This window comes from Siniperca chuatsi, linkage group LG17 (assembly GCF_020085105.1).
Source record: "Siniperca chuatsi isolate FFG_IHB_CAS linkage group LG17, ASM2008510v1, whole genome shotgun sequence".
Taxonomy (NCBI): Eukaryota; Metazoa; Chordata; class Actinopteri; order Centrarchiformes; family Sinipercidae; genus Siniperca; species Siniperca chuatsi.
This window is the reverse complement of record NC_058058.1, coordinates 14421186-14436619: the sequence shown is the minus strand read 5'-3', so window position 1 is coordinate 14436619 and position 15434 is coordinate 14421186. Positions and strand designations below refer to the sequence as shown.

The window sequence follows — 15434 nt, the reverse complement described above, 5'->3', positions numbered from 1 at the left end:
TGTTATTACTCTCCATGTGTGCAGAGTCCATGAAGGGTGATGTGACAGCGGTGAAGGACAGTCTGCTGCCTGTGTCACTGCTATGAAATACTGACACTTTAGATTATGGATTTCTCCTGAACAGTGCTGTCACTGTCCACATGTCCAAAGCTAAGATCATGTTCTCTTAATAAAAAAAATCCTGCGTTGAGAGAAATAATTTGGTCTGGGCTTTACGAGCTCAAAAACTGGTTCAGCTTCTTAAAATATCCATCATTATTACCCTAAAATGATCGTAGGGTTACAATCCAAATATAACATGTTATAGAGCAGTTTTGAAATATTTACAGGTTGTAAATATGTGAAAGTATCATTTCCTAGCTTAAGCTACATATCAATACCCAGTTCTACATGTACTGTACACTGAGTGTAGATCTGTGAATCTGACTTCTTCACTCCTGCTTCTTTGTGTTCATTAGTTATTTTGCAATAAGCTAAGTAGATCACATTTCATAATAAAATTACTGTTTACCATTCTGGATCTGTGATCCAAATGCCTACTATTGCTTTACCCTAAAATAAAATCAGGGGAATCAATTAAGCTGGGCAGATTTTGTGTGTGAATTTCATAATGATAGATCAGAGTATACTCAGTCCACAGACTCTTTATCCTCTACTGTTTATTTTAGTGTCTTATGTGATGAAAGTCTTCTCATCTATCTTCTTCTTGTTTGGTTGCACAAACAGAATAATAACCATCAGTGATGAATAACAACTGAGATCAGGACTGACACTGAACAGTCATTAAAAACAGACGCTTCATTTTCCAACCAGTCAACTTGAGTGAACTGAGTGTTCATTTCTTCAGAGCCCATGCACACCCATAGACCACCCACACAGGTGTTTTCACTTACGTTGCCTAATAAATATTAAATAAATTAAATTAATTAGTGGCCATATTTCATGTCCAATTAAAAAACAATAACTCTCAGCAGCCTGTTCTTTAATAGCTGCAGTACTGCTATGTGTTCACGAGGTGGTGCCATTGGCAAACAAAGACACGCTTCAGTCAGCTGAGATTAAGGCCTGAAGTGTGTGCTTTGGTCTCATACCACAGTTATCAGGAGTGAATCACAAGAGGAACAGACCAACAATGAACCATTTGTCAATTTTATGTTGCATCAATCTATTATTCTTGCCACTATACTCATTTTAAATTAAATCATCATCCTGACTCTGCAAATGCACTGGTAGGATTAGGAATTGAGTAGGCTATCCATCCCCGATGCTTGTAAGGGCACAAATTCCATATTTGGATCCCCACAAAACTCTAAACAATTGTTCCTTGTGTGTCAAACTCATTACAAGGAGATCTGTTATATTTGAGATGTCCTGTTTGCAGACAAATAGACAAACAAACCAATAACCAGGGGTAAAACACAGAGGTGCCTACTACATAAAGAGTGAAAAAGAGACATGTGACATACACAACAATATCGTCTTTATTTATGACCAACTGATTTTTATCTCAGTTTGACACATTAAATACAGAAACAACAGAGTAATGTTTTAATGAGCTCCCCAGAGCTGCTACAATTGATACAATCTCTCTCTCTCTCTCTCTCTCTCTCTCTCTCTCTCTCTCTCTCACACACACACACACAGCTCGCTGTGTCATGTACATTCACTGCACGCATCAGCTCATATGATCTACCCTGGGCAGCAGATGATGTCACGTCAAACACAGTGATGATGTCAGATCATCAGATGGGTCTCCGTCTGACGAGGTCATTGCTTTTAGGACGTCAAAGTGTCGTCTAGGAGTGTAAACAAAACACACATGCGGGATATTTCAGCTACCACCTAACTATGAAGGAACATGGGAGGTCATAAAATCGATACTAAACACCATGACCTCACGAGTTGTGTTGAGTTAGTGTGTGTGAGTGTGTGTGTGTGTGCGCTGCTGTTGACAGGTGGCTGTTTGCTCTCTGTACCCATCAGTGACGATAAGTGAAGGGTGCTCGTCCACTTTCAGTTGTTGTTGAGGACCCACCATGAAGCTGTGGAGGAGAAGAAGAAAAAATAGATTTACTGACCCCCAAAAATGACCCCAATCAAGTGGACATTGACCACGTTCTCCTCTGCAGGCTGAGTGTCTTTCATGTATTTGACAAATATATTCAGCACTGCCCTCTGCTCTGCTTGTGGGTGGTTATGTGAAGCCGGTAATGATGCTTGTGAAGTTCAATTAATTGTAATAATGCAGATTTGTTATGAATGAGTGGAATTTGTTATAAGGAGTGAAAGTCTAACATGTTTAATTTTATTTGGCAAAGGTGGAGGAGTGAGATGATTATTTGACTGTTCAATGTCCTTTTAGCTACAGTTATAGTTACAAATACAGTTTGACGTAAAAAACAAAATAAACACCCCCCCCACAAAAACAAAAAACTAAACATACAAACACTCAATGCAACTTTCTGATTTCCATAGCTTTCAACCACATCTCATGGCCTTTCTCCAGAGTTGCTCAGTTGTCATGGAGAATACCATTAAAGTTATATTAGTTAATTTGACATCATATATATTAAGTTAAGTAAAATACTTCAACACTTCTGCGCAGTGATACGGGTGGTGGGTGTAGTTCGGTGGAAGGAAAATGGTTCCTACATGAAACTGCTCACAACATATCTGTGGATTATCTTGAGTAACCGGGTCCTGATTTCTGGAAAGAGACGTTGCTGTTTAGTTTTTCAAATGTATTTTTTTGGCGCTTTGAGCACCACAAGCTGAGTGCCATATAGTCCCATTATATTTCAAAAATGCAGACATCTTTACGGCCAATATCTCCAAAACTCTGCAACTCACACCAAAACAATCTAGATGGATAAACAGCACTACAGGTAAGAGGAATAATATGTATTTTTGATTTTGGAGTGAACTGTCCCTTTAATCTGCATTGCGTGAACTCGTTTGGCAAGGGCTTGAATGTAACACACGTTCATTTATATGCAAAAGTCCTGTACTCCAGCTTTAAGTTGGACCTTGTGTTCAGATTTTTCTTTTCTGTTCTCCCTATTTATTTTGGTCAAACTTCTGTTTCCAAGGTTGAGAATAAACCTTCAAGCTCAATATTTATCCACATCACACATTCTTTATCTGCTGATTCCAGCATTTTATTGAAGCTTTACAGGGTGAAATCCTCAAATCAAAGATCTCCCAGTATGACATTTTGGTATCTTTGAAAACTTTGGCACCCTGACTCGAATTCAAAATTAAGTTCTGAGGGTTTGAGGAGTGTTTGTCTGCACAGCATGCCTTTGTGATTGATGACAGACCTATCAAATGGTACCTGAGGTTGAAGAGTTTCCTGTTTAGAAATGTGAGATCAGTCAGGTGAAAGTTATCTTATTAGATGTGATAAATTAAGTCTGATGTGAGTGGAGACTCAGACAGGAGCTATAAAGAATGATCTTACCAGGAACCAGCATGGTGGTTATGATCTCAGGAGTTTCCAGGAAGTCCACGTTCCCCCTCTGGAAGGTCTTACTGTAGTTGGTCTGCAGGTGACTGTGCAGTGGAAACAATAAGACTCACTTAATGATCGTGGGTAAGGTGCATAAAGATGTCTTCAATTGTTTGTAAATCTACTAATTCACGACACCACTCTGTTAGGCTAACTTAAACCCCCCAAAACAGTAAAGATTTTCCCTAATTCAATCCAATTTAATTCAGTTTATTGCAAAATGCTACATGACTTACTTTTTTTTACCTCAAGAGGCAATTTGATGCAAGCTGGTTTGCAAACATAAAAACAAGCAAAAGTACAGAAACAATTCACTCACACACACATAAAAGCTATTTAAAAAATATAAAATTGGCATACCAGCAGAGTTTGTATTTCTGATTAAATCACTTTAGAGTTAAAGTACTTTCTTCATCAGTGTAAAGACTGTAATGCCCGTGTCTTTAACTGCCTGTTAGCTGTTAGTCGTTTTATCCTAATTAAGTGGAAAACTCCAAACCCCCTTCTCATGCCAGGTGGTTGAAAGATGTCATGTTTCTTTTAAAACTGGAGAAAATCACATTTTCCATAAGAGGAAAATTTCCTTATTATAGGAAAATATGGACCTTTTATATGCACTGGGATAAAAAATTGGAGTGACTAACAGTGGCAGAAATGTAAGATCTTATGAATGAGCTGAACATATTTCCTTGTTTATGTTTCCTTTTATATTGTAATCCTATGTTACGTTATTTGACATTTGAAATGTTAAAGCCTGTTAGGGATATAGTCTGTGCACTATCCTGTATTTCCCTATATGTTGGGATCCTTTTTTGTATATAACTTGGAGAAAGTTATAAAAAAAAGTCCTTCCTCCATGTATTTACATTATTTTGTCTTCCCCCTCTGAAGATTATCATTTATCCTGAATGTTCCAGCAGCAGCAATTTCTACTAAAGATGCACAAATGTCAGATCAAATATTGACATTCCAACGACATAGTACATACATTTTGGTGTCATTGAAACATTTAAGTTCATTTTGAATGTTTGTGGAAAATAACAAACTAGACATGGCAGACTATAGACTAACTAGACCTTGAATACAAAATATAACATGTTAAGTCATCAAGACTAATAATAAACCTGATTGGTTTTGACCACAGAATCTCAGTTGAACTTTCATGACCATTTATTCCTCTACTCCCACTTCCTGTCGTAGTGACACTCACTCACACACTTTTCTCATTAAAGTTTCACAGAGAACATCATCACTAAACTCAGTGTGAACCAGGCGAGTTCAAGCTGAGCAAAGACGATAATTTGGGGTTTATTTGAACAGGCCATGGTGTATTAGTCACGATGCATATGTTGCAGGCAAATACTTACTTCTTCCACACATTGTTGTGCTCCCAGAATTCATAGAGAATGAAGCGTGATTCATTTGCCAGCCGCTGAACTGCGATGCTGCCAAATGCAAAACAAGAGAGAGCACAAGTCATGCAATCACTAATTAGTGTGCTACATCATGTCCCCCAGCACAGCCTCTCTGTCTGAACACTTCCCCACACTCTGACTGGGTGAATCTGTCAAATAATATTTTCTGTGGCTTCGCCCTCAAATAATAATTGTATAGTGTTTTGTCAGAGGTTTTAGTGTCATTTTGACTTGAAAATGAGCAAACATGAATGATTATTTAGAGAAATGGTCCTGACAAAGCTTGTAAGTGTCACGCTGTCCTTTAGGCTGCTAGATTTTGTCTGAAATCAAGTGACAGTTAATGTGAGAGCCTGCCCCCCCCCCCAGCTTCTGCTGAAGTTTGCCATGAAACAAAATGAAGCAAACGAAGCAAATGTTCTTTCATTTACCGACCCAATGTGCGGTCTGATGCTTCACTAAATCCAGAGCACGTCTTCAGTTTTGACAGGAGAGCCAAAAACTCCCTTTTTACAGATGGCCGTGTTTCTATTTTAAAGTTTCATGATTAATTCAACTTACTGCTCATAATCTCAAAGATTTCTCAGTGAGATTATGATATAAATGAAACATTTAGAGACCCTGCCCTCTAGATTCTTGATGTAATTTATATTAAAAAGAAAGGCACTGCTAAAGTCTGAGCTACAGACGGGATAATTTAATTATTGTATACATCATGCTAAGAGACAGTATGCACAAAGGTATAATATGTTTCTGTAAGTGAAATGTTGCTCATGTCTACACTTCCTTAAACATTACAGACATCTCGGTAATTTCTTTTCACATATATTTGACAATTTGACTGATCATCACTATTTGAATTTCATTAAACATCCACAAAATGACTATGCAAGCAACTGAATAAGTTCATTCCTGACCTTGGGATCAGTATATGTGACAAAACATCTCTCTCTCCCTCCCATTGTTTCCTGTCTGCCTCTTCACTATCAACTGTCAAAAAAAATTTACCTTTTTGAAAACAACAACAAAAAAAGCTAGCAAGTGAACCTTGAGTTACCATTTTTGTCCCAAATGATACCAATGTCAAGAATGAACTTCCATGCTCATGTCTGAATACGTTTTGAATAAGATTTCATTTTCCTCCACTGATAAATACTTCCCCTCTTGTTATGTTTGGATAATACCCACAGCATGTTAAAGATTTACACTTTCACTCACAGAGCATTAAAGTCTTTATTGTGTTGAAGGCATAAAGAAATAGATGTATTTTGTTCTATATCCATGTCAAGGCATTTAATGTCCTGAAAATGCAACAAAAAAAGCAACATATTCAAAAATGTTTCTATCTGAATAATACCAGGAAAGCAAATGTACTATTACATGTAAAACTGAATATTTTGGTCTCAGGATAAAACATCTTGCAACTTCAAGAGAATCATCTTTTAAATCAAATCTTTTGAACCCATTTGTCAAATCAATATTTTTTATATGTATCCCAAAATCACAAATTTGCCACAGAGGGCTTTATAATCTATACAGCATTTGCCATTGACCCTCAGGTTGGATGAGTAAAAACTCTCATCCAAAAAACCCAACCTTTAATAGAGAAGAAACTTCAAGAAGAACAAAAGAGGAGGGATCCCTCTTCCAGGATGAACATGCAATAGATGTCGTATGTACAGATAACTAAATGTTAAATGTTACATTTCCTGCTCTGTTGCAACTGGTTTTTACTTCTTCTTTTGGATGTCTCTTTTATTCCCATGCCCCTCTTTATAAAACCCTTTGCAAAAATGTTAAAAACTAGACAGAATGAAAATATCATATGGTACAAAGAGAATATAAACTGACTGTAGACATCCAGTCTGGGCGCAGGCACACTCCATGTACTGTCTGAGAGCCAAACGAAACTCCTCCAGCTCCTCCTCCAGCACCGAGAGCTGCCTCTGGACTATCAGGATGTGCTGTGAAGACAAAACACACACACACAAACATGTAAAGGCACTCAAATTCAGAAGGTCAGGATTCGCTTCTGGTGGGGACGGAGCTGGGGGACGCAGGGTTTCACACTGACTCAGTGTGCTACCAGAAAACTACTGACTAATGCAGAACTGTAAGGTGAACACTGGGATCTTGTATAATATGATCTATAATACCTATAAGTCAGTGTCCTGGCATCAGTTTCTAAAAAAAACCTAAAGCATCTGTATGTTGTTGTGTAAAGGTGTGAACAGCATGGAACAAGAAACAAGAGGACCTGGTGTAATCATGACAATAGAAAGCCTGATGATCATTTCCTGCAGCTGATGAGAAATTGTTGACAGAGGCAGAGAGGCTGATGGGAACAGGAAGTGAATGCTCGGCCCGTTTGGCCTAAGGCACGCTGTGTGTGTGTGTGTGTGTGTGTGTGACTGATAAAACGCCTCAGGACTCTCTCAGTGGCTAATTTGGGAGAAACACACACACACACACACACACTAGGAGACACACACACTGTCACACCATCGCACATCAGTGTTGTGTTGTGGGTCATTACTGGTTTTCTCTCAGCAGCACATTTATTCCCTGTGACACACACCAATTACATATTTATTAATTCACACACAAGCTGACACGTCTGCATCAAGCTGGTGATGAGACATGACAGTGCCATGTAATATTCATATGGAGGTTTCATTTGTACTGCAGCGCTGTGATACTTCTGGTATACATATTGTGATACTGACCGTGAAATTAATCATTTCATAGGAACTATTCTCCAATGAGAGGATTTGCTATGTGTTAATGTTATATCAGTGTAAACTGAATCTATTTGTTTTTTTGACTGAAGTTGTCATCTCGGGCTCGGGGGAAATTGGGATGGACATTTTTCACTGTTTTCTTATATTTTATAAGCAAAACAATTAAAATATTAATCAAGAAATTGGCAGATTAATCAATAATGAAAATAACTGTTAGTTGTAGCTCTAGAAATATCACATTTCACGTGTGAAATCAGCAATTTTCCTGCTTTTGTACAAGAAGATGCAGCTGCTGAAAAATTATATTTTTACATATGAAATGTCAGCAGTTAGATTCAACCATGGGCCCATTTACCTTACATAACATCATTTATCAGGGCCAACGTTTTAAAAATCTATTTATAAAACAGTTTGTTTTAGGATTTTTCCCCATTGTATATTTTCTACGAGACAGGAGAATAGTGGCCTCCTTCATTTATGGTTGAATTTTTATGGCTGCTGTCTTAGAATAAAAATCTCTGTGTGTTTGTGAGACACAAATCTGTTTCGGTCAAACAAGCTAAACCTGTGGAATTCAGACTGTGTTTGTGTTTTAATTCAAATGAGGTTTATTGGACTGCTTTGTTTAAATAGCCTGGAGCAGAATGAGCACAGTGGCCATGTTTTCATACCTCCCTTCATGAGAGGGTGGCATTAGATGTTCTGATCATATCTATTACATGAGCCTTGTATTTACATTGTTATCTGGAGTAGATTTGTGAAAAATGATCGAAACATTTTGATGCAAACTATTAAATAAAAACTTGAATTTGTCATATGTGAATTGTGTTTCTGAGAATTGTGATTCTTTGAGTGATTCAGTGTGTTGTTTTCACATGTCTTACATTTCGCCTGTGAAACATGTGAATTTCTCACGTGTGAAATGTCCAAAAACCACGTTGTGCTTTCTTCCCCACATTTCCTTTTTATTTAAAAAACAGTAACCTTTGAATTCCTTTCAGTTGTCAAAAAACATGTGTGTCCATCTTCAACAATATTAAGTAGTCAAGGATCTTAAAATATCTAATTAGTGAAACATTTTCCAAAGTAACGCTGGTAATAATTGGCTTTGGATTCCTTATTTTGGAATCTAACTCTACAAACAATCTTTAAAAAAAGAAAAGTGCCTTCTACTATAAACACTCGTCCTCCTCCTCTTCATGTGACTATGATGGAAGACACTCGTATTGAAGAGAAATCCTCCTACAAGTGTTTGTGTTTGTCACGGAGTCACTCGTCAGCTATAGAGAGTTTCTCAGCCATGAGAGAAGTGATACGAAATAACAGTCTGCCTTTGCTTTGCTTTGGCATGTGGACGCTAAGGTTAAACAGAGAAATGAGAACATGCACATAAACACCTGCGCACAGTGTAAGCATAGTTAAAAACACACTCACACTGTACACAGACACAAGCCTGGAGGACATTTCATTTGTCAGTAGGTTTACACGCATGAAGTTAAAACAAATATTTGTCCTGTTATTATAGAATATATACTGTAAATATGTGTTTTAGGCTATATATATATATTTATTGCCAATAAAGCATTGGTATGACATATTGTCAAGCTATTTCATAAGGGCTTTCTGTGCACTCCCTTACTATGAGCCTTGTCTTAAGAACTGAATATTGAGCCTTAAACAGGAAGATGAAAGATAAAGACAGACAGCGCAAAGGAAGAAGGGAATACTCCTCCATCAAGTTTCAGCCCTGCTGTTGCTATGACAACTGCTGAGTGGTTATTATCAGTGTGGCCTCCCTTTCAGGAATACTCCACCATGTGAGAGCAGAGTGACACAGAGCGGTCACTGCAGCAAAATAGAAGAAAGTCAGACAACTAACCGATTTGCTCTCCAAGACTTCCTCTTCAACAGGCTCCAGACGAATCTCCTGCAGAACAAGAAGCAAATATACATATGATGCCCTAATAGTGACACATTCTGCTACAACAGCACATCTGAATTTGCTCAGTCTCTATCTAAATGTCCTCAACCTGCAATAACTGGCTACTTGGGGGCAGCAGAAATGTGATCCGTATTTTAATATAAAAACATAGAGCTGCTAAAGCTGCTTTAAAGACTTTACTTTAAACCCATGTCTTCCCTTTCATCTACCAAAGCCGTTCCCAAACTTTTTGGCTTGTTAGCCCTTTTATATGAAAAATTCATGAAGCCATAAAGAAGTACAATTAGCCAGTAAAGAAGACATTTTAAAAGTTTTAAAAAGAAAGCAGTAGAAATATGTTTTTTCTATTTTCCTCTCATTAATTATCTCTCGACCCCTCAGATTTATCTTGTGGAGATCCCGATCACTGATGACTGATGACTCAATAAAGTAATTAAAAAGTAATTAAATAAACAAGAAGATAAAATAATGAACTAATAAAAATGATAGAAATAATTGGATAAGAATATAAAGACAATAAATAAGAAAAATAATAGAAATACAAAATAAAGAGAAATAAAATAAAGCAAAAACAAAAATCTAAAAATCAATTTAATGAATATTGTTATAATATTATATTGAACCTAATATCCTCTTCTATCTTTGCCAGTTGTTAGACCTTGTTGTCCGATTCTAATTAGCCAAAACCAATAGATATAAAAATGTTATTTTTTTCATGTCTTTATGTTTCTATGTGTGTTTACTTTGTGCTATATGTTGTATTTACAGTAACAACCAACTGCCTGTTGGGGACAAATAAAGTGACTGATTGGTTAATTGATCACATAAGATAAAGCATCAAAATAAATCAGTTCAATAAAGAGTGAAAGCTTCTACATATTTTGGGCTCTGAAACATCTTATAATGTGTCAGTTTTCAACAGATTTCCTGCTACATCCAACACATGCAGATAGCAGCTGTGAGAGTTAGTGTGCAGCTGATATTTCCCGTATATTGTACATATGTGTATGTGTTTGTACGTGGGAGGGTGTTGTTGGGGCGAGTTAATTTATTGATATTGTTTTGAGTCCCCTTGCCATGATTTGTGGTTAATCTGAGAGAGCGATGTAAAGACCAGATGGCAGACACAGTGACGAAGATAAAAATAAGAGAAGCTGAAGAGAAAATAAGAAGAAGACAGGAAGGAGAGGAGAGCATGGAAAGGTTGAAAGAAAGGAAGTCACCTTTTGCTCTAGACGGTCAATAAGCTTCTGCAGTCTGTTGACCTGGATCATCCATTGGCTGTCTTCATCATAAACACCTAGTGGAGAGTCAGAGGATGGATTTCAGACAGAAAGAGTAAACAACAAAGGAGAAGGGATGAAAGCTGTTGCATACATCGACTTTTAAAACACATTTTCCTGCATTGATTGTTTCAGCTGAATACTCTAAAATAGTGCCGAAAGGCATTTCGAGGTTTCCTTTCATGTAATGAGACGCACAACCACGCCAATCAATAGAAAAGCTTTGAGGCCTGTAATCAAAGTTTATAGAGGCTCTGCAGTTGTGTCACAAATCTCCTAGCAACCACAACTGGTGTCATAATGGAGTTTGAATGGAAAACTGACTGTGTGCAAACAATAGTTAAATACATACAACAACCAGGCTGGTAACATAGAAATAACTGGAAGAAAAACTGCTGTGGTGTGGATAAAAGACAATTCATCAGTAATATAAGCAAGATAACAAGTGAATCTGTTAATTTGTCTCCACATTAAAGATAATTTTTTATGTGGTAAACGGTGTTAAATACAGGACTAAAGAAACTGTTAACTAAAAGCCTCCACTGGAGCTTTGTGCCAATTCCATACTCTGTACTAATTATAAGCACATTTTTACTATGTAGTGTGTTCACACTGCAAAAGTCAGGATGCGCACTAAAAATCACCTGAAGGACCAGCTGCACAAAGAAAATAAAGCAAATTGTGGGTGGTGGTAAATATTTGCTGATTTTGCTGTCTCTTTGTCAGTTTCAGGGTCCTGGTATTGTGCATGCTGGCTCACTGTCACATTGTCATGACTTACTGGGACACTTGAACACAACGGAGCCGTCGTTAATGTTATTAGTAACACCTGTGCTTTTCCTGCTTTTCCTACAAGTCAAAATGTCTGCTGTGTGAGGTGTGAACATCAGTGACAAATCTGTAGGATTTATTTGAAAACTTCTGTTGACAGTGAAGTTAAACATTTAGTAACACAATCTGTTTAAAAACAGTTTTTATTGTTTTGTTGAAGCAATATTATGGATCCAACCAGAGTTATGGGCAGAAATGCTGATTACTTGGCTAAACTGTAATAATGAGTTTAAGCATATTACAAATGGTCATTTTTTATGTCAAAGCCTTGACTGTAATGTAGGTATTAAGTTGAATTTGGTTATGTTCAGGTTAATGTTAATGTTGGTATTAGGTTTGATTGATAACTATGTTGGGATCCATAAAAATGCATCCAAGAGCTGGAAATCTTCCATATGGCTGCGAGATGCTGCCTTATGACACTTGAGGCATTCATCTTTGGATAGTTCGCCATCAGTGTAAGGTGTTCAAACTGTTGTAGTCAAATATTTCTATTTGACCTATTTAGTATTATACCCACAGTATTTTCTTTGAAAATATAATACAATACAACGTTATCATCAAACATGGTGAAAGTCAAGTTTATCTATATGGCGCCAAATCTCAAATACACTTGTCTTTGGAAACTCACTTAACATCATGTAACATTGTGTCTAATCTACATGTACAGCCAAACAAATATTACTGACATACCACTCTAGAAAAATACAAATCAAATTAAGAAAAACACAATTTTCATCTTTTAATTTCTATTTGCATCGGGAGTAAAGGACTCAGGAGGAGAATTCTGTGGTCATTTCTGTATTCATTCAGGTTTAATGCTTTTTGCACAACTCTCCTCTTCAATCTCTCTCTCTCTGTCTCTCACTCCAGTTTCTCTCTCACACCTACAAGACCTTCCCTCCCCTCCTGTGCCACACCGACTCTGGTTGAGCAGCATTTTTTTGCTGCTGGCAGCTACAAGGCAACATAACTCAAGAGTGGTGCATTATGTAGCACAACAGGATGCACTGAAACTTAATTAAACATAATACAACTGAACATGGTACTGCTGAGTTATACAAACTCAGACAGCAGAACATATAAACCCACCTGAATTGACAAGACTGAGGAGAGGGTTGTTGGGAGAGAGGCTGCTGTTCCTCTGAAGTCTACGATTGGAGCGACGACCCGACCACTGGATGGACAAAACCTCTGGCTTCAGCGGGCCCTGTCTGGAGTCAAAACAGGGAGAATAATTATTCAGACATCATGACATTTTAGCATATTTTCTTTTAAAATTGTTGTGACTGTTCTCCTGCAGGACCCACGGCATTACAATTAAAAGCCTTTGCAACATTGACATTAAATGACCTTATGTTCTTTGGTTTCTTGTGGCACCAAATAGCAGATGGGCCCAACAAAAAAGATTCTTTGCTTGGATTTGGTCTCCACTGACTCTCACAAATAAACATAAAATGTGATTTTGTAATTCAATTAACTACATAAACTAGAACCTGAGTAGGAAGTGCAATTTGAACAATGTATTGTGTGTACTCATTTGTGCCAAAAAAGTGAAAAAGAAGAGAGATAGCTTGTAATTTTCACATTTAAGGCATTCAGATGTACAATTAAAATGTTTCCTTGTGTTCCTGCCAACAATTTAAGATGGCACCAGGTGACTGAAGCACACAGTCTCATGAATATAAACAAATTCAGCAAGCCTGAAGTTGTCTGGGCTCACGTTATATTTGTACGTTGTGTTGGTCTGACAGTGATGCTAATGCCAGTGACAAGGTACATGCAGCTGCAGGGTGACATCCCCTAAGATTTATCTTAGTGCTGTCAAGTTGTTCGGTCCCATATTTTGAGAAGACCTCAGGGTGTCTATGGGGATGTGTGTGCAGGTGAATGCACATGTTTAAATGTGTGTGTGTGTGTGTGTGTGTGAGTTTTTTGCTTCATGATCACGATTTTTTGTAAAGCAAAGCCTCTCTGCCAACCTCTCAAATGTTTTCAGACTTCACACTATAATTTTTGTACAATTTCAGGTTTACTGCTTACCCTTTATCATAAACAATGTTTAATAGTTCATGTTTATACATTTTTGGAAAATGCAATTCGTTGCAGGATATTCACAACATTCTGTCATAGTTTTGGGTTTTTGTCCTGTTTCCTGTCTTATTTTAAAGTGTTCTCCTCTCCTTGTGTGTCTTGTTGCATTACTTCCTGTCTTTGTTTGCTTTTCCCTCCAGTTTAGATTGTTTGCCCCGCCCTGATTAATTGCACCTGTGTCTCGTTATCTCCCCTACCTAAGTATATTTAGTCAGAGGTTTTCCTTTGTTTAATGTTAGTTTGTCATTTGCACTTGCATGCTGTTGCTATGTCAAGTGTCCTGGCTGCAGTTTCCTGTGTGTTTGGATTTATAGCTTGGGTTATTTCTAGACTCTGACTATCTGTTTGCCTTCATGGACTGTTTCCCTGGTTTCTTCAATCACTGCCTGCCTGAAATTGATGTAAGCCTTTTGTTACTCATTAAATCATCACTCATTTAAACTGCACCTATTCAGCCTGTGTGTCTGCTATTGGGTTCAACTCCCGCTCTCCTGATTCCCCCAATTTGACCAAACGTATAATACATTTATAGTCAAACTTTTCCTTCATGCTTGTTTTAAATATGGCTGTGGGCTCTGACTCCATCTAGCAGGTTTATTTAATGGCTATTTAGTTTGACATTTTGGGAAATATGTTTATTTACTTTTTTTGTCAAGAGATACCACGTAAGTCTATATGATAGATATGAAACTATGGCCAGGAGTTAGTTAGCATAGCACTGGACTGGACACTGGGGGGAAACAGCTAGCCTGGATCAGTCCAGCTATTCCTTTAATCCACAAATGTTTATTCAGAACTTTCTTTTAGCTTGAATTCTACAGTACATCTCAGAGTTAAGAGGACTGTGGTTGCTTCATATGATGCCACTTACAAGAGATTTTAAATGCTCCTTTCCACATGTGGGAGAAATGCAGTATAATTAATCCACTAGCTGCAGTCAAGTGTGTGTGTGTGTGTGTGTATGCTTGATCTATGGAGGAGGAGGAACTGGTGGTGGGTCCTTCTTGTTCTGCCAGTGAGTCACTCTGTATTCTCGGCTACGTAGCAACTTGAATTGCTAAAATCATCTGAGACCAGTACTAGAGCAAAGATCAGCAGCCTCTGCATTGTCATGTTCCTCCTACATCCTTTATGTCAACTGAGAGGGAGGAAGAGGAGGTTATGAGCTAAAGAGCAAACTGTATTGCCAGAATTAGCAGAAGGGCAATGCGGTTGTCCATATCTGCTTCCATCTCAAACTGAGTTTTAAAGCTGGAAAATGAGAGAATCATTAATGACACAAATGTTTTTATTGTTATGGCTGAGGTTATCTATTGGGCAAATTTCCAAGATGAAAGTAATATTACTGATGAATTAATGAATACAGCTCTGAGTCATACCATGCATTTATGAATGAGCTCTCATTTGTCCTCTTCACACATACAAAACTGACCACAGAAACCTAATTTAAAGCCACCAGAGAAACAGCCATATCCTCTAGATGTTTGGAAGTACAGAGTAATTCCATTCAGAGAAAGTGCAGCAATTCAGAGGACGCTGGAGGAGAAGCTGCTGCTCTGGGAGTGAGGGACAGTCACACTTTGAAATGACATGAGAAGGAAAGAAAGGAAGCGTTTGTGG

At 37.7% G+C, this 15434-nt stretch overlaps 1 protein-coding gene across 2 annotated transcripts in view; it reads right to left on the bottom strand.

Annotated features, from left to right (window-relative positions):
• Positions 1 to 1463: 1463 nt before the first annotated feature.
• Positions 1464 to 15434, bottom strand: part of necab1 (N-terminal EF-hand calcium binding protein 1) — a 40673-nt gene continuing 26702 nt past the window's right edge. Inside the window, exons 7-14 of one of the 2 annotated variants that reach the window (XM_044170754.1) lie at positions 12813 to 12934; positions 10830 to 10906; positions 9544 to 9591; positions 6775 to 6887; positions 4876 to 4953; positions 3461 to 3552; positions 1977 to 2042; positions 1464 to 1796 (exon numbers count right to left, since the gene is read on the bottom strand). In XM_044170754.1, coding sequence (XP_044026689.1) covers positions 2014 to 2042; positions 3461 to 3552; positions 4876 to 4953; positions 6775 to 6887; positions 9544 to 9591; positions 10830 to 10906; positions 12813 to 12934 — 559 coding nt within the window. In that variant the 3' untranslated portion in view covers positions 1464 to 1796; positions 1977 to 2013. Of the gene's footprint in view, positions 2043 to 3460; positions 3553 to 4875; positions 4954 to 6774; positions 6888 to 9543; positions 9592 to 10829; positions 10907 to 12812; positions 12935 to 15434 lie in introns of both variants that reach the window. The other variant, XM_044170753.1, reaches the window with a different exon arrangement.